The 24,124-nt window shown below is 37.9% G+C and overlaps 1 protein-coding gene and 1 long non-coding RNA gene across 3 annotated transcripts in view; one reads left to right on the top strand and one right to left on the bottom strand.

Moving 5' to 3' along the window:
* Window positions 1–10,282, top strand: part of LOC149136228 (uncharacterized) — a 47,849-nt gene extending 37,567 nt beyond the window's left edge. Inside the window, exon 3 of the long non-coding RNA XR_016241678.1 lies at window positions 8,782–10,282. This is a non-coding gene — a long non-coding RNA (uncharacterized LOC149136228). The remainder of the gene's footprint in view (window positions 1–8,781) is intronic.
* Window positions 10,283–16,849: 6,567 nt separating this feature from the next.
* LOC106871553 (WASH complex subunit 4-like) overlaps window positions 16,850–24,124 on the bottom strand; it is a 68,072-nt gene continuing 60,797 nt past the window's right edge. Inside the window, exons 33-35 of one of the 2 annotated variants that reach the window (XM_089351424.1) lie at window positions 22,481–22,568; window positions 20,617–20,635; window positions 16,850–17,740 (exon numbers count right to left, since the gene is read on the bottom strand). In XM_089351424.1, coding sequence (XP_089207550.1) covers window positions 20,628–20,635; window positions 22,481–22,568 — 96 coding nt within the window. In that variant the 3' untranslated portion in view covers window positions 16,850–17,740; window positions 20,617–20,627. The remainder of the gene's footprint in view (window positions 17,741–20,616; window positions 20,636–22,480; window positions 22,569–24,124) is intronic. The other variant, XM_089351423.1, reaches the window with a different exon arrangement.

The raw sequence follows: 24,124 nt of genomic DNA, 5'->3' as shown, positions 1-24,124 counted from the left end.
TGCAGTGTCCAACCATTTCGGAGCTGTGGGCTTATGTCGAACGACTGCTGTCGCGTGTGGGACGAGTCGGTTTATCAACCGAGTCTATCGTTAATATCGTCATGCCTCCTTCCTTTAAACGGGAAGGAAGAGCTGTATTTATCGTACTTGTGGCTATGGCGAAAGAATGCATCTGGTGGACGCGTCTGAAAGGATTAGAGACAAATACTTTCCTCTCTGGTCAATCTCTCATCAACTTTTTCAAGTATCACTTGAAAAGGAAGGTGAGAGTAGAGAGGCAAGTGTTGTCTAGCAAATGTTTCGAAAAAAGATGGATACATGTAGCAAGAATGGCACGTATAAATGACGAAGCCACCTTGACCATGATTCTATAAAACGTTTTAAAATTTTGTAAACAGAGTTACTTACGTTTCTTGCATAAATAAAAGAAATTTTATTTAACAAACTGTGACACTAAGGACCGAGGTTACCGTGGTCTTTTCGTAGGTTTTTCTTTCCACGGATAACCTCCCCATTTATTGGGAATTTTCTGTATTATTTCGTATTTTTTGTAAATACCCCAAACGTTTTGCGATGTTTTTTTCATCGTTGTCCCCACTTTTGTTTTTTGTCTGCTTTGTTTTCGCCCCCCTCGAAAAGAAAAAACTCTACATTTGTATTTTGTCCCCTCTGTGTTGAGCCCTGTGTGGCTAATAAAGAAACCTATCTATCTATCTATTTATCTAGGTTTATATATATATATATATATATATATAAATCTTTCCCAAATATAACTGCATTTCAAATACTTACTGTCTACAATGTCAAATTTTCAGTCATTCATATTCTAACTGAATGGGTTAGTAATACATTTCATTGGACAACTAAATATTCATCATCAAAACTAGTGATGATCTGTACTCTTTACTTTAAGCATCAGTACTTCCCTTCAAGTATCAACGGTGTTCTGTCATACTAATTGTTGTTGTTGCTCTTGTTGTTGTTATATAGCCCAAAGATAATTTCATATATATGTCACTGCTCTGAAGTCTTTACCATGTTTTTTAGCAGAGTGTATTTAGGACAAAGATTATCTCATCTGTTTCCTGTATTTAGATGGCAGGTTGTGATTTGAGGGAAATTTGGGTGCTGTTTCAATTTCTGTCTATTCATGAAATTAGATCTCTTCTGTGTCTGAAAATGTTTGAATTTTATATAAACTGACGGACCTCATAGATTAAATCATTTATCATCCACATATGTTTACTGATAGTCTGTTGATGATTGTTTTTAAAAAATGAGATGAAACTAGTTGAGGATATGATATAGCTTTCATCATAGAGTATATATATATATATATATATATATATATATATATATATATATATATATATATATACACTAGCTTAAAAGCAGCACTCCATGTGAACTTTTAAGCTAGCTCTTGCAGAGGGCTAATTGGGCCTGCAGCCCAAAACTAAAGAGAGCTAAATAGCATCCTCCTCCTCCTCATCATCATCATCGTTTAACGTTTGCTTTCCATGCTAGCATGGGTTGGACGATTTGACTGAGGACTGGTGAACCAGATGGCTACACCAGGCTCCAATCTGATTTGGCAGAGTTTCTACAGCTGGATGCCCTTCCTAATGCCAACCACTCCGAGAGTGTAGTGGGTGCTTTTACGTGCCACCGGCACGAAGGCCAGTCAGGCGTACTGGCAACGGCCATGCTCAATATGGTGTATTTTATGTGCCACCTGCACAGGAGCCAGTCCAGCGGCACTGGCAACGATCTTGCTCGAATGTCTTTACACGTGCCACTGGCACAACTATGATATGTCTTTAATGACTACATGCCCCAGTTTTGTTTGATCAGAGGTTAAGGACAGATGAGAATTAATTCTGTAATGCAATCATTCTATTGTTCCTGTCCCAAATTGAATTCCAACTGTTGTCTAATTTGTCCCAAATTTCTTATCTCAACATAAAAGTAACGGAGTGAATATCATTTGTCTCCCTCTTTATCTCTGACATTATCTGACAAATGCCAAGTAGGATGATGTGGATCAGCCAAGCTTTACCTGCAAGAAATAGCAACCCAAATGCTTTTAAATCAGATACCAATGCTAGATGTTCAAGAACCAAATAAAGGACAAGTTTTTCAATCCCAGGATCATCCTGATTCCCAAATGGTATAGTACATCCATGTAGAGCAAATGTAGACTGAGATATAGGGGTTCCAGACAGATAGACAGAATTTTGCTTTTATCAGTATATATATATATAGATATGAGGTTTAGTCAAAAAGTAGATAGATAGATATGAGGTTTAGTCAAAAAGTAACCAACCTTTGGCCAAAAAACAAGTAATATTAAAAAACACACCATTTTGATTTAATCTCCTTCAAAGTATTCACCTTGGGAGTTTACACACTTCCACCAGCATTCATGCCACTGCTGGAAACATTTCTGGAAATCACTTTTTGGGATGCTGTAGAGCTGTGCCGTTGAATCTTGCTAAATGACCTCTGTTGACTGAAATCTCCCTTTGATAATTTTTTTGAGCTTTGGGAATAGCCAAAAGTTACACAGAGCCAAATCTGGGGAGTAGGAAGCCTGATGAGCAAGTGGTGTGTTTTGCTTGATGAGGAATGCTTAGATGACATGGGCAGAATGAGCAGATGTGTTGCCATGGTGGAGTTACCAGTTCTTTGCTGTCCACAGGTCAGGTCATTTTTGCTGCACTGCTTCACAAAGGTGACAAAGAACCCCTAAGTAGTATTCTTTGTTAATTGTCTGACCTTGTGGTGCATATTCATGGGTCACAGTCCACTGAGGTGTGGCCATCTTCGAACCAGTTGTACGACTCCTTTATTTGTGTTTTTCCCATAGCATCGTCTCCAAAGGCCTTCTGAATCTTCTCAGTAGTCTGGGTTTGCATATCACCAAGTTTCTGGCAGAATTTGATACAGTATCTTTGCTCAATGCACTCGGTCATCTTGACTCAAAAAGAATAATTGCACAGACACTGTTCGTGTCTGTACTTAACATGTCACTGTGGACGAATGGTGCAGCCTACAGACGTGAAAATTTTTGCGCATGCTCAAGAAGGACGTGGCCACCTAATACCCATGTGGATTTTGCTCATGCATTATTATTTTGTGCAAAAAAAAATCATGGTCGGATACTTTTTAACTATACCTTCTGTATATATATATATATATATATATATATATATATATATATCGGTCAGTAGTTCATAAGTCTGAAAAGAAGCACACTCTAAAATTTTAGAGCAGTAATGTTTAAAAGGTTGTTGGTTTTGGCCAGTCAGAGATATTGAGGGAGACAAGGTCTTGTTTTTAGTTCTGCTGGGTGTCCAGACACACTCCTCACAAGAATAGCAAGCTACTCAAGTAGGGAAACTGGTTTAGTCACCGAACACCTGACCATGGAACAGGTAGAACTGGTTTGCATGGTACCAGTTGCAAGTCTCATCAGCTTATGAGGAGATCCTTGACCTGACTACACCACAGAATACTCGGTCATTTACATCATATTCTCACTGAATCAGTTAGTAGTACATTTGATGATTAGTATTTAGTTACTAATCAAAACCAATGAAGATCCATGTTCTTTAATTTAAGTATCAATAGTATTTCTGTTGTATTAATTGTTGCTGTGGCTGTTATTGTTGTTGCTGTTGTTGTTATATAGTCCAAAGTTGGTTCTGTTGGAGCAGACTTGTATAAAGTGTTGTTGCTCTGATGTCTTCACCTTATTTATATATATAGGCGCAGGAGTGGCTGTGTGGTAAGTAGCTTGCTTACCAACCACATGGTTCCCGGTTCAGTCCCACTGCGTGGCACCTTGGGCAAGTGTCTTCTACTATAGCCTCGGGCCGACCAAAGTCTTGTGAGTGGATTTGGTAGACGGAAACTGAAAGAAGCCCGTCGTATATATGTATATATATATGTATGTATGTGTGTTTGTGTGTCTGTGTTTGTCCCCCCACCATCGCTTGACAACCGATACTGGTGTGTTTACGTCCCCGTAACTTAGCAGCTTGGCAAAAAGAGATGGATAGAATAAATACTAGGTTTACAAAGAATAAGTTCTGGGGTCGATTTTCTCGACTAAAGGTGGTGCTCCAGCATGGCCGCAGTCAAATGACTGAAACAAGTAAAAGAGTAAAAGAGTAATATAAACAAGGTGAAATGGATAAATTGTCAACATTTTATTTTTTAATTTCACTCATGCACATTGTTTTTAATTTTGTTCACTACACAGTATAATAGTATCATTTGGGCACCGTCTGTGAGAAGAACAGCACCATGGCGCAATTCACTCTGCCAGAAATTTGGAAACGACATGCTGTACTGCTTGGCATTCACGCTGGAAGCTTCAATACAAACATTTCAGAGTGTCTGAGTGTCAATCTGAGGACAACGCAATTTAAGGACATGTACCGAGAGTGATAAAAATCAAACATCCATTCATCTTCTCACATGGCCTCACACTCAACACAGATACCTACATCAAGTGCCTGGAGGAGGTAGTGCTGCCCTGGGTCAAGAGGGTGGCTGCTGGAATACTCTTTATCTGGCAACAGGACTTTGCACCATGCCACACATGCAGGAGAACCCAGTCATGGTTTTCAGACAATTTCTGCGACCACATCACACCTAACATCTGACTACCTAACTCCCCAGACTGCAACTCCCTAACTCCCCAGACTTGATTATTATGTGTGGGGCACAGCTGGGTGAGAGACCAACAAAATTCCTTGCAACATGAAAGATAAACTGAAGGCAAGGATTATGGCAGCATTCACCAACTTAAACAAGGGACATTCCAGAAGAGTTGCAGGAGATTCTGAAGTCGTCTGGAGGCCGTGATTGAAGCCAATGGCGATTTTATTGAATAAATTTACTCTTTAGCATTTCAAGATAATTTTGCTAAATACATCTGTTAAAATGAGATGTCAGTGTTATTTTGATTCTTGCATAATTTAGATGACAGTTTATTCACTGCACACCCTGTATGTATATATATATATATATATATATATATATATATGTATATATGTTTATATATATATATAATATATATATATGTATATGTATATATATATATATATATATATATATATATATATATATATATATATATGTATGTATGTATATATGTATATATATATATATATATATATATATATATATATATATATATATATATATATATGTATGTATATATATGTATGTAGATATATATATGTATATATATATATTGTTGTACTTGGGGATGGTCATATTGCCAGTTTAGCCAATATATATATATATACATATATATACATACATACATATATATAAATATATATATATATATATATATATATATATATATATATATATGTATATATATATATATATATATAGGTCAGTAATCCATAAATCTGCAAAGAAGTGCACCCTGAAACTTTGAAGCAGTAATCCTTAAAAGATCGTTGGTTATGGCTGGTCAGGGAGTGACCAGTGGTTTTGCTCCTATAAAATTCTTAGTGGTATAGGTGACTCTTCAGAGTCACATAACCTCCCTACAGTTTGTAGAGAGGTTATGTGTCTCCTGACTGGCCATAACCAGCAAGCAACCTTTTAAGTGTGTGTGTGTGTGTGTGTATGTATATTCTCTTTTATTTTTAATTATTTGAAGTCTTCCTGTAAGGAAAGAGCTGGTTTCTAACAAAGATACAAAGCTTTATCATAAGAATGTGGATTAACAAAAACAATGTCATAGCTTAAACTTGTGAAAAATCTTGTATATTTTTACTGTTCCATTTATAGATTGTATATATAATGTATATATATGTATATACATATGATGTATAGATTGTATATATAATTGTATAGATTGTATATATAATGTTCATGTTAGTTGATTGATTTCTTTCTCAGAAAACCCCATGTTTTCCAGATTACTTTAGCATTTACAAGCAAAACGAGGGCACCAATTATTATTGATATAAATGTTGCAGGTTTTGAAACAGTTGTCCATTGTTAGTATCTTCTCTTTGATTTCCAGAGATATTCACCTCAAATCTGTAGGGTAGTTGACTTCTATGACAGTACATTCTTTTCTTGTCTGTCCCAAACAACTACATTTGACTTGTTATGTATATATGTACATTCATATGTATGTATGTATGTATGTATGTATGTATGTATGTATGTATGTGTATGTATGTATGTATGTATGTATGCATGTATGTATGTCTATGTCTGTCTGTCTGTCTGTCTGTCTGTCTGTATGTATGTATGTATGTATGTATGTATGTGTATATGTATGTATATAAATGCATATATATATATGTGTGTGTGTGTGTGTGTGTGTATGTATGTATGTATGTATGATATAAATGGGGGAGGAAGAGAGAGAGTGAGAGAGGAAGAGAGAGTGAAAAATGAAACCTATTAGGATATTAAAATGATACTCTATTATATAGATGATCCCAGACCCATCCACCCCACCCCCACGCACACACATGCAAACACAGAGGAGCACATATACATATATATATACATATATACATATATATATAACATGAACTTTGTCTCTGCTCTTGTTTCTGTTATTCCCCCCCACCCCCTTAGAATTTCAATCTATTATGGTACATAATATTTTGTAGAGAATGTGTCACACTTACTGAGAGATGCTTGAGGATATGAATTCATGCAAATCTGTTTTAAATCACTTTTTATAATTGTCTGCTAGAAATGATTGCCACCGACCTAGGTTACAGAATACTAAGTGTGTTAGATGAATCAGCCCCTCCCCTCTGTTGAAGAAAGTGGTAGTAGTTATAGAGACAGTAGATAATGGTGGTAGTGGTGTTGGTGGTGGTGATGGTAGTGTAGGTGGTGATGAGGATAATGATGAGGAGGATGGTGATGATGATGATGATGAGAGTGACAACAGGGATGATGATGGTGATGGTGTTGGTGATGAGGAAGAGGATGATAATGATGATGATGGTGATGACGACGATGATGATGCTGGTATTGGTGGTTGTGGTGATGATGATGATCAGGAGGCTGAGGATAGTGGTAATGGAGTGGTGATGATGATGACTATGAAGATCACTATGATGGTGATGATGATGGTGGTGGTGGTGGTTGTGGTAATGATGGTGGTGGTGGTGGTGGTAGTAATGATGATGATGATGATGATGATGATGATGATGATGATGATGATGATGGTGATGATGATGATGATGAGGAGGAGGAGGAGGACAAGGATGATTGTGGTGATGGTGGTAAAGATGATGACGATGACGATGATGGTGGTGATGACGATGACGATGGTGGTGATGACGATGACGATGGTGACTATGACGATATGGTGATAATAGTAATGAAGATAGTTTATTAAATGGATAAATATTCCAAGAACAAAAGACAAAAAAAAAATCAAAAACAAAAACAAAATAAAATTACAAAATAGTTAAAAATAAAAATCAATGAATAAATAATTATTTTTCCAAATACATTTGTTATGTTTTACAGTTGAGATCCTTTTTAATTTAACTGTTAGTAGTTTGAACTGTACCTTATTTATGGCGGCAGTCAGCCATTAAAGTGCAGTGCAGCTGTACGCTACACTTGTAGAGTGCATCTGCACTCTGTTGCTGTATACTCTGACGGTATGCACAGGCATGGCTGTGTGGTAAGAAGCTTGTTTCCCAACGAAATGATTTTGGGCTCAGTCCCACTGCGTAGCATCTTTGACGAGTGTTTTCTACTATAGCCCCGGGTCAACCAAAGCCTTGTGAGTAGATTTCATAAATGGAAACTGAAAGAAGCCCATGATATATGTGTGTGTGTGTGTGTGTGTGTGTGTGCATGTGTGTGTGTGCATGTGTGTGTCTGCATGTGTGTGTGTGCATGAGTGTGCTTGCGTACATGTGTGTGTGTGTGTGTGCGTGCGAGTGTGTGTGTGTGTGTGTGCGTGAGTGTGTGCACATGTGCACTAGTGTCTGTTCTCCACCGTTTCTTGACAATTGGTGCTTGTTCATTAATGTCCCCATCACTTAGCAGTTTGGCAAAGGAGTTTTGGAGAATAATTACATAGCTTAGAAGTTTTAAATACGTTTTGGGTTCAATTTATTCAACAAAACCCCTTAAAGGCAGTGCCCCAGCATGGCTGCAGTCCAGTGACTGATACAAGTAAAAAGTAGAAGATATATAGTGTGAACTTGGAGACAACTATAACTAGAGCATATAGGGGCTATGTGGTGTGTCTGAACGGTAAAATTTTGTTGTTTAAGCCTTGGTCAGTTCTGATTGAGCAGAGCTATGATCAAAAGTATTCCAGCTATGACAATCTCATCTTTTTTTTCCTATGTGCAATGAACTTGGGACACCTTGTTCAGCATGTTGTTTTTTTTTTTCAAGAGCAGGAGTGGCTGTGTGGTAAGTAGCTTGCTTACCAACCACATGGTTCCAGGTTCAGTCCCACTGCGTGGCACCTTGGGCAAGTGTCTTCTACTATAGCCTCGGGCTGACCAAAGCCTTGTAAGTGGATTTGGTAGACGGAAACTGAAAGAAGCCCGTCGTATATATGTATATATATATATATGTATGTGTGTGTGTATGTTTGTGTGTTTGTGTTTGTCCTCCCACCATCGCTTGACAACTGATGATGGTGTGTTTACGTCCCTGTAACTTAGCGGTTCGGCAAAAGATACCAATAGAATAAGCACTCGGTTTACAAAAAATAAGTCCTGGGGTCGATTTGCTCGACTAAAGGTGGTGCTCCAGCATGGCCGCAGTCAAAGGGCTGAAACAAGTAAAAGAGTAAAAGAGTAAAGAGTAAGAGTGTGCAAGAGAGAAAACTGCACTGGTATGGCCATGTAATGTGTGTGAATGAAGACAGTTGCACCAAGAGGTGCCAATCTCTAATTGTAGAGGGAAGATGTGGAAGGGGTAAACCCAGGAAGATGTGGTCAAAGTGGTGAAAAAGGATCTACAGATGATGGAACTCACAGCGGGGTGACAAGGGGCCAAAACTCCTGGTGGTTTACTGTGCTTGAAAAGACACATGAAGCTAAATGAAAATATGGTTGCCCTTGCATACAGGCCCCAGCTAAGAATCCCTAATCTTGCAGGCTGTTAGGTGCTGGTATCATGTTAAAAACACCTGTGACAGTGCTTTGCAAAAGCACCCAGTACACTCAATAAAGGGGTTGGTGTTATGAAGGGCATCCAGCTGTAGAAACCAGGCCAAAACAGACATGGAAGCCTGAACAGCTCTTCAGCTGGTCAGCTCCAGTCAAACCGTCCAACCCATGCCAGCATGGAAAACGGACGTTAAATGATGATGATGAGTTGAGCGTGATATAGAGTGATTTAATTGCTATTTTTTATAAACTAAGTTGAAGCACCTTTATTGGCTTTTTGGCTTCATTATTGAATACAGTTTTGGAGTAAGTTTCTGTTACAAAGTACAGTTACACTGTACAATTGTAGAGAGAGTATTCAGCTGTACTCAACAGCTGTACTCCATATTGAGTAGCACACTGGATGAAATGCTTAGCAGTGTTTTGCCTGTTGCTATGCTCTGAGTTCAAATTCCGCCGAGGTCGATTTTGCCTTTCATCCTTTCAGGGTTGATAAATTAAGTAACAATTGCATACTGGGGTCGATGTAATCGATTATCCCCCTCCCCCAAATTTCAGGCCTTGTGCCTATAATAGAAAGGATTATTATTATTGTTATTGACAATAATTTTTTTGTTACAAGAGCACAAAACCATAAATTTGTTAGGTGGGTGGTACAGTAGCACAGGCTACAAATTGCACAAAGGAAGAAATATCACTTCACAGTCATAACAAACAAAGTTACTTTATAAAGCTTTGAAGTTCACAAATTGGTTAAAATAACAATTTTATATTTCCTTATTTATTATTATTTTTTTTTTATCAAATAAAATAATTTTCTAAACAGTTCGAATGCATATTTTGGTCTGTTGACTTTGTTTCAATTTAAGTTATTTTTAACAATTAGCTCTGAAACAACAAAATCCTATTAATATGCTTTGGTAATAATCATACCATAATTTCTGTCTGATGAGACAGTGACTTTATTTTTCAACGGACAACCTGCTTTTTAATTAACGGGGAATAAGTAACAACAACAACAACAACAACAACAATACTGTTTTCTTTATTAGCTACAAGGGATTACAAAATTAAAATATGCAACTTTCACAAAGGGATACAAACAAAAAAAAAAGGAAGAAGAAAATACTGTGTGAAAGCCACGATTACAAATATGGAGAGGGTGAGAGCCAATATGTGTGCCAACCACCACTAAGATTAGAAATAAAAATATATATGGGTGTGCGTCTATGTATACATACGAATACTTATGTACGTTAGAGCGTGGCCGCTGCCAGTACCGCTTGACTGGCCTTTGTAGGATTTTCGAGCGAGATCGTTGCCAGTGTCCCTGCACTGGCTCTTGTGCGGGTGGCACATAAAATACACCATTTTGAGTGTGGCCGTTGCCAGTACCGCCTGACTGGCCTTCGTGCGGGTGACATGTAAAAGCACCCACTACACTCTCTGAGTGGTTGGCGTTAGGAAGGGCATCCAGCTGTAGGAACTCTGCCAAATCAGATTGGAGCCTGGTGTTGCCATCCGGTTTCACCAGTCCTCAGTCAAATCGTCCAACCCATGCTAGCATGGAAAGCGGACGTTAAACGATGATGATGATGATGATGATGATGATGATGATGATGATGATGTGTGAGGGTGCCCGCTGAAACAAACTTCTAAAGAGTGGTAATTTCTGACTGAGGAAGCTGCTACCCAGCAGTTGTGACATAACAGTCAGATGTCTGCCATTAATACCACCACCTTGGTAGCTTATAACCACATAAAATGACATTCACTTGGTGACACATGCATGTATGTTTATATGTCTACATACGTGTTCATGTCAAAGAGTGTATATCTATCCTCCTTAATTTTTACTTTCTTTGACAGGTTCTATTCTTTATCCTTACTATCTTAATTTATGTTATATATTCACATTGGTGGGTTTCACCCTCTGTCAGTGTAGCCACATACAATGAGCAAGAACAACATGCCAAGAAGAACTCAATATATCTAGTGGCACCCCTAAGGGGCAGCTGCAGGATGAGTCGAAATGATCATCATGCTGAATAAAGATTTGTAGTAAATCCATCTTCCGTTTCTTTCATCAATTAAATATGTGTGTGTGTGTGTGTATGTCTATATATATATAGAGTGGTTGGCGTTAGGAAGGGCATCCAGCTGTAGAAACTCTGCCAAATCAGATTGGAGCCTGGTGTAGCCATCTGGTTTCACCAGTCCTCAGTCAAATCGTCCAACCCATGCTAGCATGGAAAGCGGACGTTAAATGACGATGATGATGATGATGATATATATATATATATATATATATATATATATGTGTGTGTGTGTGTATACAGACAAGCCTCATAGTTTTCTGTTTCTACAACATTTCCATCAGCTCCAAAATCTTTTCACCTGATAGCATCCTGTAACTGCATCATGTCGAAGACATTGACTTGTTGATTCTTCATCAAGATGTTTGAGGCCTTCTCCCTGGTTTCGTTGATCATGATCCTCACCTCATAACAAGTGATGATCACTGCTGATGATGAGTGAAGCTATCAGTTACTGAGTGGAGTCCAAAAGATTAGAAAGGCCACTTGGAAGTCCTCTGTGACAATAAGAAGGTGATTTAGTTAAAAATGATTTGGGCCAAGGTGGAAAAGAAGAGTACAATAAAGGAAAAAATGGAAGTGCATTGTGATCAGCAATGTATAACAACATCCAACCGACTGGTTGATACAGGAGTACAGGTGATACACACACAAATTTGAAACCAATATTATAACCCTTTTTTGAATCAGATGCAGGCCTGTCATAGGATTAACTTCCCAGATATTACTGGAGTTTATTTAGAGTTGAGTGAAGTAAAGCAACATGAAATGAAATGTTTTGCTTAAGAACAAAATGCACTGCCCTATCCAGGAATCGAAATCACAATCATAAGAGTGTAACATCCTAGTCACTAGGCCATATGCTCTCACCATCATATTTCTTAAATGTATATTAAACAGTTTGTCTTTTGCATGGAGAGAAAAATCCTTTGTTGTTAACAGAGGCAATAACTGCTTTAATTTCTTCCATTCGCTTGTTACTACTACTGTACCTTTACCACAGCTATATGGGAGGCTCATAATACAGTTGATGTAAAAGGCAGTGCATGCTAACGTAGTGTATCTAGAATTACATAATCTAATGTGTTCTTGCTTTTGTTTTTTATGATGGGAGATGGTGAAGTGAGGGAGATTTTGGCTGGCATTTCTAGCAGATTGAGTGATTATTGGAAGCACATGTGTACTTTAATGTTAGTGTTTTGAGTTTAAAGCCCAAACATCTTTACTTTGCATACAAATTACAGAGAAAATATTTAAAACAGATGTCACTCATGTGAGGTGTAGAGCCAACCAATTTCAACAATTTAGAAGTTCATGATCCTTTATGGGGTTTACTGAGACTGTGTGTGTGTGTACACACACACACAGTGGCATGTACATACTGTATCTATCTATGTATGTATGTATGCATGTATGCATGCCTGTTTGTATGTATGTATGTATGTATGTATAATTCTTAACAAATGAACATCAGATGTGGAAGAACACACAACACTTGTATTGGAAGTCTTATGAGGAACAGTTTATCACAGTAAAACCAGTAACTTTAAAGAAATATAATAATGATTTTCAACAGATGGTGAATGTTTGTCACCAAATCCTTGTTATCTCATTAAATTGCCAATTTTCCACTTTTATTAACATACTAAAGAGTTTTTTTGTCGTTTTGTTATACTTTTTATTCTCATTCAGATGTGATTCTGAACTATGTATACCATTATGATCAATCTTGTAACCATCATCTTTATCATAATAAGCTTCTTTCATCATCTGCCTTTGTCATTATCTTCAAATGGCTTTTTGAGGGTCATAAAGTAGGAGCTACACTTTTGTCAAACAGAGTCTGCACTGGAGTTTCTATTCCTTTCTGTGGTTATTTCATATCATTTCTCTAATGTCTTTGCAGTGTGGGAAGGGAAAAATAAACACCACAGTCTTTCTCCTTTGAAGTTCAATCAATTTAACTAGAGTAAAATCAATAAATTTTGCTTCCCAACCACATGGCCTCAGGTCCAGTTCCACTGCATGGCACTTTGGATACTAAAGAACTGGGCTGACCTTGTGAGTGAATTTGGTAGATGGAAACTAAAAGAAGCCCAATGTATATGTGTGTGTGTATGTCTCCTTTTCTTGATATCATAAGATAATTCTGATAGTCATCATCATACAAGTAATGTCTTTGGCTTCCAATCTTCTGTGTAAACATGTCTGGCCATGAAGAAATATTACTTTACTTGGAAACAGGTGAAGGTTGGCAACAAGAAGAACATCTGTCCACAGAAAATCTGCCCCAATGAGTTCTGTCTCCCTCCATGCAAGCATTTAAAAGTGGATGTAAGAATGATGATGATGATGATAATAGTAACTACACTGACAATGTAGTGTAAAATGTATGGTGCCTGAAATGTTGGCACTCTGTCGCTTACAACGACGAGGGTTCCAGTTGATCCGATCAACGGAACAGCCTGCTCATGAAATTAACATGCAAGTGGCTGAGCACTCCACAGACACGTGTACCCTTAACGTAGTTCTCGGGGATATTCAGCGTGAAAAGGCTGACCCTTTGAATTACAGGCACAACAGAAACAGGAAGTAAGAGTGAGAGAAAGTTGTGGTGAAAGAGTACAGCAGGGTTCACCACCATCCCCTGCCGGAGCCTCATGGCGCTTTAAGTGTTTTCGCTCAATAAACACTCACAACACCCGGTCTGGGAATCGAAACTGCGATCCTATGACCGTGAGTCCGCTGCCCTAACCAGTGGGCCATTGCTCCTCCACGGTGCCTGAAATAAAGGGTGGCTAAGTACTATCAGTCACATGTCTATCAAACAGAACTCACCTGTGGTTAAACAACAACAGCTGCAGCATATTAATGACACAAGAATTAGTTCCTAATTCCTTGACCATTCTATATAATTTTAATTAGTTTATTACTTCTAAAAAAAGAAAATGCATCTTAACAAGGAATAACTTTTATTTGCCAAGAAAAATTTAATATGTCCCTATATTTGAGAGAATGGGTAAACACCATAAATATTTTTTTAGCAAACCACCCCACTCCCATCCTTCCCCACCAATACTAAATAAATTGGTAGTATAAAACTCTTGACAATTAATTCTGGCTAATAGAGAGCAGTATCAAATTAATAAATGGATGGTAAGTGGTGCGGTCAGTCACCCTAATGAGTTTAGGGTAGACGCTATCTATTAATAGATGTATGATTCTGTAGACACAAAGATTTGTTATCTTGCATAACTTATTTGTTCAATTACTTTTATTTATTTGTTTATTTTTTTTCCTGATATTTTTTTTCTCTTTGCTTCCTCCAAATTCTTAACTGGTTAACTGCCTAAATAGATACTAATATTCTACCATTATCACCATTTAATGTCTGCCTTCCATGCTGGCATTGGTTGAACTGTTTGACAGTAATATTTCTTCATAGCCAAACATGTTTACACAGAAGAATGGAAACAAAAGACATTGCTTGTATGATGATAACTGTCAGAATTATCTTATGATATCACGACAAGGAGACACACACACACACATTGGGCTTCTTTCAGTTTCCATCTACCAGACTTCACCAAACTGCACCAGACTTCTGTTTCTGTTTTGGCATGGTTTTTATGGCTGGATGCCATTCCTGGCACCAACCACCCTGCAGAGTGGACTGAGTGCTTTTTACATGGCACCAGCACAGGTGAGGTCAGTTTTGGCATGGTTTTTACAGCCGGATGCCCTTCAAAATGCCAATCACTTTACAGTGTGGACTGGATGGTTTTCTACTTGGCACCAGCAGTGGCATGGTCACCAAGTAGCTTGCAAGACAAGGAATCTTTGAGAGGGGAGGGGGCATTGGAGGAGGTGATCTTGTGTCAGATGATGAAAGGTTAGAGTGTGAAAGAGAGACAGGATCAAGTGTCTTGCTGTAGAGGAAGTACAAGAACTTTTGAGAAGGGAGGGGGCATTGGAGGACTATATATATACATATTGTTGATAGTGAAGACATGTGACTTAGTGGTTAGGGTATTTGGCTCACGATTCCTGGCAGTGTGTTGTGCCCTTGAGCAAGATACTTTATTTCACATTGCTCCAGTCCGTTTAGCTGGCAAAAATGAATTGTACCTGTAATTCAAAGGGTCAGCCTTGTCACATTCTGTATCACACTGAATCTCCCTGAGAACTATGTTATGGGTACATGTATCTGTGGAGTGCTCAGCCAGTTGTGCATTAATTTAACAAGCAGGTCATTCTGTTTATTGGATCAACTGGAACCCTTGTCATTGTAACCAAGTGAGCCAGTTCAATATTGTTGATGGGGTAATTGGTTGCTATGTCTATCTGTGGACGTCTGTCATTGACAAGGTCAACGAAGGCCAAAATCACGTGATTTGGCTGTTCTGACAGCCATAACGGAAGGTTCTTGCCCTCCAGCAGTATAAGCATGAGTGCTTTATGCACTACAAGCCATATAGAAAGTTCTTTCATGGTAAATAATGCAGTATTTAAGTGGGAGATAACTCTTAACTGGTTATTTTGGATTTGTGGTTTATTGTGCATTTATTTGTTTATGATCAGGAAATGATATGAATATCTGCAACAAAGGATATTTTTGTAAAATTGGGGATCCATTCAGCATTTCAAATTATATATAGAACTGAAGCACGTGAAAGGACATTCGAGCAAGATCGTTGCCAGTGCCGATGGGCTGGCTCCTGTGCAGGTGGCACGTAAAACGCACCATTTCGAGCGTGGCCGTCGCCAGTACCGCCTGACTGGCCCTCGTGCTGGTGGCACGTAAAAGCACCCACTACACTCTCGGAGTGGTTGGCGTTAGGAAGGGCATCCAGCTGTAGAAACTCTGCCAAATCAGATTGGAGCCTGGTGTCGCCTCCTGGTCCACCAGTCCTCAGTCAAATCGCCCAACCCATGCTAGCATGGAAAGCAGACACAATGATTATGGCCAGGTTCCAACCTGGGCTGCAGCAACAACGTCTACCCACCATACTTTTTGTTCCAACATCACTGCCTCAAGGTCCTGCATACATTTCAGGCCAACGTCTGTGATCAAGGTGTCGGAATAAATGTGATGATATTTACCTCTTCTTACATCCCCATGAAGTGGGTTCCACCACATGACTTATCTGGATTCTTCCAACTCAGGGTGGTGCACGCAGTGACCAGATAGTTGCAATTGTCTGATCTTCTCATTAACTTTCAGCAGGTGGATTTGTGATAAGTATAATGCAATTCACAACTGGCATATCAATTTATCCCAGATCAGTGATGAATGAAGAATGAATCGATGATAAACAAGGACAGATTTTAAAATCTGTGCATACACGTAAGAGTTTGTTGCGGTTTAGCTGCAAGTGAGCTCTGATCTAACAGATCTATAAACAAATGTTTCCTCCGAGACCCTCCTGTCTTTCTCTTGGATTTGGCATACCTATGTCTTCATTATCTAATGTGTCCTTCACTTTTTAACATGGCTGAGAGTAATTTTAGGGAGATATGGCTGCTATTTTTAGCAGCTTGATCAACAATACACGCACATATAAAAATAATAAATAAATAAAAACACCAATGAAATAAGAGTTGGTATAAAAATAATCTTTATTTCTATACCTGTGTTTGGTAAATAGGGTGGGTGAGGATCTGTAGGGGGTTAAAAAAAAAAGAGCTATATCTCAAGGGACCTACAAACAAGACACTGTAATATAATGTGTAAATTATTCTTAAGGGTCCCTGACATGGGAATATAATATCATTCTTTTGTACTCTTAAACTATTGCACCATTAAACTCCTTCAGCTCGACACTGCCAGTCTAACGATCATCACAGAAGCAAATTTGGTCAATTTCATGGTTATGGAACCTTCTCTTGAGGTGAGCTGGGAAAAAAGTCTGGTGAGGAGGGATGGGGTGAAGGTAGGAGCTATCCTGAAAGAAATTAGGACTGGTCTTTCATTCGAAGAAAGGAAAGGAAAAAAAAAAAAGGAACTGGTCAACTTGAACATTATTAATGTAAAATATATTTCTGAAGATAAACATTTATTACTGAAGATAATGAGCAGTAGATTTAAAACAAACAAATAAACTAATAAAAAGGGGTTGATTTTCAGGGACAAAAGTGGGGATTTGAGAATTATTAATATATCAGAGATAGCAATAATAATAATAATAATAATAATAATAATAGTGGAAGCTTCAACCTCTGGAGCAATCAGTTCATTAAATAAACTATAACATATTTGAGTTTATTCTTCGATGTTTCAGAAGAGATATTTTTACATAGGTGGTAGTGGTGGTGGCGGCGGCGGTGGAGGGGGTGGGGGTGGAGGAGGAGGAGGTGGAGGTGGTGCTGTTGCTGCCGCGGGAGGTGATGGTTCTGCTGGAGTTGACGTAGTCGACGCAGTTGGTGCTGGGGTCCCACTTCGACTCGATGATGATGATGATGTCTGTTGAGGATTTGCAACGGTCAGGCGTTCTGAAACATAGCAACACATACTTCTGTACATTTTTGCATACATACATACATATATATATATATATATATATATATATATATATATATATATATACACACACGCATATAAATATATATATATATATATATATACTGCTTTTATGTCAAGTTATAATTAAAAAAAAATTAACATCAAACAGAAGAATTACTCAAAACTTTTTTGCAGAGTACATGTTTGTTAAACTTTAACAAGAACAGAGTTGTCAGTAACTTCAAAGTTTCGGGCTAATAGCCTTCGTCAGACAGTGTGATGAAGGCTAGCAGGTCAAAACTTTGAAGTCACTGTCATCCTTTTGGAAAAGTTAGGGAATATATGGTTACCTTCAAGGTAAATGGAATACAGTACAGAATATTACAACCAAATAGAGGGTATATATAGTATATACATATACTGATACTGATGGCAACAAAGAAACAGGATATGTACAAACACTATAGATAATCATTATCATCATCATCATCATCGTTTAACGTCCGCTTTCCATGGGCTGGACGATTTGACTGAGGACTGGTGAAACCGGATGGCAACACCAGGCTCCAATCCAATTTGGCAGAGTTTCTACAGCTGGATGCCCTTTCTAACGCCAACCACTCAGAGAGTGTAGTGGGTGCTTTTACATGTCACCGGCACGAAATAGTGTCTTAATATATACTGGGAACATAGAAACAGCACAGACATTACAACATATACTGGGTACATACATGCTCTATAGATGTTACAATATCTACTGGGTACATACATATGCTAGAGATATTACAATATATACCAGGTACCAACATACACTAGAGGTTACAATATATACTGGGTACATAAACCAGAGGTTATACAGTTTACACAGAGTACATAACAAAACAAATGGTACAAGTTATTCATAGTGAATTACTGATAAATAATGCAGGCTCTGTTGAGTACACAATATATATATATTATAAAAGGAAATTTAGAAATTTATATTGCATTTTGTGATTGAAAGCATTGTTGGCTACAGATTTCCAAAGCGCCAATCACTAGTTCATTGTGTTTCTAATAGTGTGAGTGATAAGGGAGCATCTGTACAACAGGGACAGAAATAATACAACATGGTATTTTTGTTTGAAAACATGAGGTTATTGATTTCCTTGTCAACATTTATATTTTCTATTGATATCAGTAAAGCACACAGACCAGACATGGTGAATGACATATAAAGTAGCACAGACTAGATTAAGTATGTAATCTACAAGCGCTGGAGACTAGATAAGGGTGCTTAGAAACGGTACAGGTTTGACGGTTGAATAGAGAGATGATAGATAGAGGTATGAGTGGGTATCAAAGATGGCATTTAATATAGAGAGGGTGCAAACTAGATAGGGCATAGAGTCTAGAAATAGCTCAGTATACACAAGGTAGATAAGCTGAAGATGGTACTGGATAGGCAGAGGACATTACGGAGATGATACAGACTGTATAGAGACTGTATAGGTTAGACAGGGTACATAACAGAGATGATACAGACTGTGTAAGGTATATAGGATAGAGATGGTACAGAACAGAGATAGTACAAAGTGTATAGGCTAAGCAAGGTACATAATAGAAATGGTATGGCTTATACAGGTACATAATTAGAGATGGTACAGGTTAGACAAGGTACAGAACAGAGATGGTACTGACTGTACAAGGTACATAATCAGAGATGATGCACACTGTACAGGGTGCATAATAGAGACTGTACAAGTCAGGCAGGGTACAGATTTGAGATGATAAGGCTAAGCAGGGTACATAATAGAGATGATACAGAATGTACAAAGTATGAAAGATAGAAATGGTACATATTGTATGGAGTACATAATTAGAGAAGGTATAGGTTAGATAGGGTACAGGCCAGATGGTGCCGATTCTTCAGGGTACATAATCAGAGATGGTACAAGCTAGGCTGGGTAATATAATAGAGATGGTACACACTGTACAGGTTATGGAAGAGAGAGAAGCCAGAGACTATACAGGGTACATAATTAGTGACGGTATAGACTAGATAGGGTACATAACAGAGATAGTACAAACTACATTGATTATAATAAGATAGAAATGACACAAGCCGTACTGGGTACATAGAGATGGTTAAAGCTGTAAAGAGCGCATACATAATATATAATGCATTGCTGACATTAAATGCTATATTTCCCATTTATTAAACATGATATCTTTATCATATACATCAGTGGTTCTCAACTGGGGTCCACATGGCACTTGGAGGCCTGTATGGCCCTTGAGGGTCCATTTGGCCCTTGGGGGTTTATATGACCTTTGGGAGTCTACATGGCCCTTGAGGAACCATATAAGATTTTGATGTTAAAGTTTATATGCAATAAATCAATTATATTTCAATAATACATAAAATATTTTAACAATATTGTTTATACAATTTCATTATCAAACTAGAATAGTTTTTTTTTAAACATCAAAAGGTTATGCAGGTCTAATAGAGTAAAACAGATATCACAGGCGTCCATATGTAAAAAATGGCTGAGTACCACTGATATACATAGAATAATGTATGTTTATCTCATACACATATGATAATAATAGCTACATCACACAAATGATAAAGGTGCTTATATTATATACATATAATAGTACTTTTATAATGCGCATACCATAATGGTATCTTTATCATACAAAATATGAAAATGATATGATTTATCAGATATTAAACAAAGTAAGGACATAACACTCATTGGCTTTGATATGGTTTTATCTTGTTTATCAGTGAAGGTGTTGATTCCCTCCAACTAACAAGGATTAATGGTTGGTAAATATAACTTAGTCATTGTCAGCAATGCTGGGTGGGTCTACTCACATGTGATTTCCTCATGTAGCTTGAAGAGAAATAATAAAGAATAACATTACACAATTTTCTTTGAGTGCTTATAATAATAATAATAATAATAATAATAATAATGGTTTCAAATTTTGTCACAAGGGGGGATATGTCAATTACATTGACCCCCAGATTTTCACTGGTACTTAATTTATTGATCACCAAAAGGCTGAAAGGCAAAGTTGGCCTCGCGGAATTTGAACTTAGAACATAGTGACAGATGAAATGCAATAATAATAATAATAATAACAATAAGGATAATGGTTTCTTGTCACATGGTCAATGAGTGACAGGAATTATAAATAATAATAATAATGGCTTCAAATTTTGCCACCGGGGCAGCAATTTTGGGGGAGGGGATGAGTCGATTACATTGATCCCAGTGTTCAACTGGTGCTTATTTTATCGACCCCGAAATATATGACTGGTACTTTATTTTATCAAATCTGAAAGGATGAATATCACAAAGCATTTTATCCATCACTTACCAATTCTGCTACTACAATACTGATAATACTGGCAATTATAAATGACATTATAACATTATTATTATTATTATTATTATTATTATTATTATTATTATTACGCTTGCTGAAAAAGCAATGGTTCCCAGTAACAGGGTCAACTGAATTAAGGTGATATCGAGGTAACTGGGGTGAGGTGTGAGGAAGGAATGGCGAGACATAAGATGAGGCTGGTAAAAAAAAAAACAAAAAAAAACCCAGAAAATGGTTCAAGGGTAAAGCAAATAGAACGAATGAACAAAAGTCAAAGGTCGGTGGGAGTAACAGGGTCAGGGTCAGGGTCAGGAGATCAGGTCTTGATCCGTGCTCACCTACGACAGAGAGTAAATCATCTCCTTCACTTTCGTCTGTTGGGAAAAACAGAATGGCATTAGTAGATACAGCAGTCTTTTCTCTATAACTAAGGCAGTTGTTGTTGTTATTGTTGTTTTTAGTCCCAGGTTTGCCCCTAATCAAGCAGATTTAGCTGTTCCCTTTTATTTTTTATTTGCTTCAGTCACTAAACCGTGGGCATGCTTGGGCAGCACCTTGAAAGATTTAATAGAACAAATCAACCCCAGTACCTTTTTTTAAAATAAAAGTCTGGTACTTATTCTATTGGTTTCTCTTAGCTGAACCACTAAGTCACAGGGATATAAACAAACCAACTGGTTGCCAAACAGGTGGCAGGGCTAAATACACACACACACACAATCAATGGGCTTCTTTCAATTTCTGTTTACCAAATCCATTCACAAGACTTTTGGTAGGCCTAGAACTATACAAGACATTTGCTCAAGCTGCCATGCAGTGGGACTGAACCTAGAACCATGTGGTTGGGAAGCAAACTTCTTGCCACACAGCCTCACCTGCACCTATGATCAACAGACATTTCAGTTGTGACCATCTCATCTTTTCCCTATGTGCAGAGGAACCAGAATGACATTATCCAATGTGTCGTTTTCTAAGATGGTGTGTATATGTGTGTGTGTGTGTGTGTGTGTTTGTATGTTGATATGAGGAAGATTTGGCTGGCTGTTATTTCTAGCAGCTTGAGTTACATGTAAAACACACAGGGGCAATGACCTGTGGAATATTCTGAATGGCATGCCTAACAAAAAAGATAAGCTTGAATATTTTCCAGTTGTGGAGCTTGTGGCCCACTTCTTGAGAAAGGATGAAAGGCAAAGCTGATCTTGGCAGGATTTGAACTCAGAACAAATACTGCAAGACAATTTTTTCAGTGCCCTAACAATTCTGCCAGTCCACCACCCTTGCTCTAATAAAAATAATACTAGTATTAATACTACTACTAATAATAATAACAATAGAGATGATACCTTTCTTTTCTTTTTCCTCAGCAGCAGTAAGGTCAGCCCTGAAGAATATCCGTGCACTGCTTAATGAATAGTTCAGCAAATTAAATTCCTAAAGAAAAGGATAATCACATTAAAATTAATTAGTGGGGATAACTGACATTGAAAATTCAAATAAATTTATGGAATGCCAAAACAAAATAAGCAATAGAATCAGACACAACTTTTTCTATGTGTGTGTGTGAATATAAATATAAATATATATATATATATATATCTATATATATATATATATATATTCACACAAACATACTGTATTTAATTGTGTACAAGTCATACCATTTTATATTTGATTATACAGTATGCTCCGTTGGATGTGTAATGTCAATGTGAATACCTGTCAGAGTGTAAGTATCTTGAGAGAAAAGCTGAACATTAGAAGCATCAGTTGTGGCGTGCAAGAGAGACGATTGCGCTGGTATGGACATGTGGTGAGAATGGAGGAGGATAGCTGCGTGAAAAAGTGCCACACCCTAACAGTTGAGGGAACCCGTGGAAGAGGTAGGCCCAGGAAGACCTGGGCTGAGGTGGTGAGGCAAGACCTTCGTACATTGGGCCTCACCGAGGCGATGACTACTGACCGAGACCTTTGGAAATGTGCTGTGCGTGAGAAGACCCGGCAAGCCAAGTAAGACCGTTGCCAGTGCCCCTGGACTGGTTCTTGTGCGGGTGGCACATGAGATGCACCATTTTGAGCGTGGCCGTTGCCAGTACCGCCTGACTGGCTCCTGTAGGATTTTCGAGCGAGATCGTTGCCAGTGCCCCTGGACTGGCTTGTGCGGGTGGCACATAAAAGACACCATTTCGAGCGTGGCCGTTTTCGTGCGGGTGACACGTAAAAGCACCCACTACACTCTCTGAGTGGTTGGCGTTAGGAAGGGCATCCAGCTGTAGAAACTCTGCCAAATCAGACTGGAGCCTGGTGTTGCCATCCGGTTTCACCAGTCCTCAGTCAAATCGTCCAACCCATGCTAGCATGGAAAGCGGACGTTAAACGATGATGATGATGATGATGATATACACACGGCAAAGCTAAATTTATGAAGAGAAAAACAATTCAGGCCAAGACTTAACACTAAATTAGGAGTGTGATTTATACATGGCTGTAACTAAATATGGTATATATTTATCTATAATGTATGTATATGTGTGTGTGGGCATGTGTGTCTGTGCTTCTTCCTATTTTGGGTGTTTGAATTCTTTCTGTTAGGAAGGAGCTGGTTTCTAACTCAAGAAACAAAGTATAGCAACACTAGAGTTTTGATAACAAAAAAAATGATAAGTGCTATCTGTTGAACTTTAGAAAAGTCTAGCATGATTTCACTGTTCCATCAACAGATTCTATTTGCAAAGTGCATGTTAGTCAGTCACTTACTTTGCCTAGAAAAACCAGCTTTTTGAGATTGTCCGTTAAACATAACCGAGTTTACCAATAATCAGCAGTATAATGTGAAAAGAAAAGCTGTAGGTTTTGAAGCTTTTTAACATTCATCCAATGCAACACACAATATAACTCACATGAACATAATTTTCACTCTAGAATGACAACAAATGAAGGCAGTTTATTTTCTGCCTTCATTACAATTATAGTTAATATATGATGAAGCT

The sequence above is a fragment of the Octopus bimaculoides genome, chromosome 4 (genome assembly GCF_046866305.1).
Source record: "Octopus bimaculoides isolate indiv1 chromosome 4, ASM4686630v1, whole genome shotgun sequence".
NCBI lineage: Eukaryota > Metazoa > Mollusca > Cephalopoda > Octopoda > Octopodidae > Octopus > Octopus bimaculoides.
This window is presented reverse-complemented; position numbering and strand designations above follow the sequence as displayed.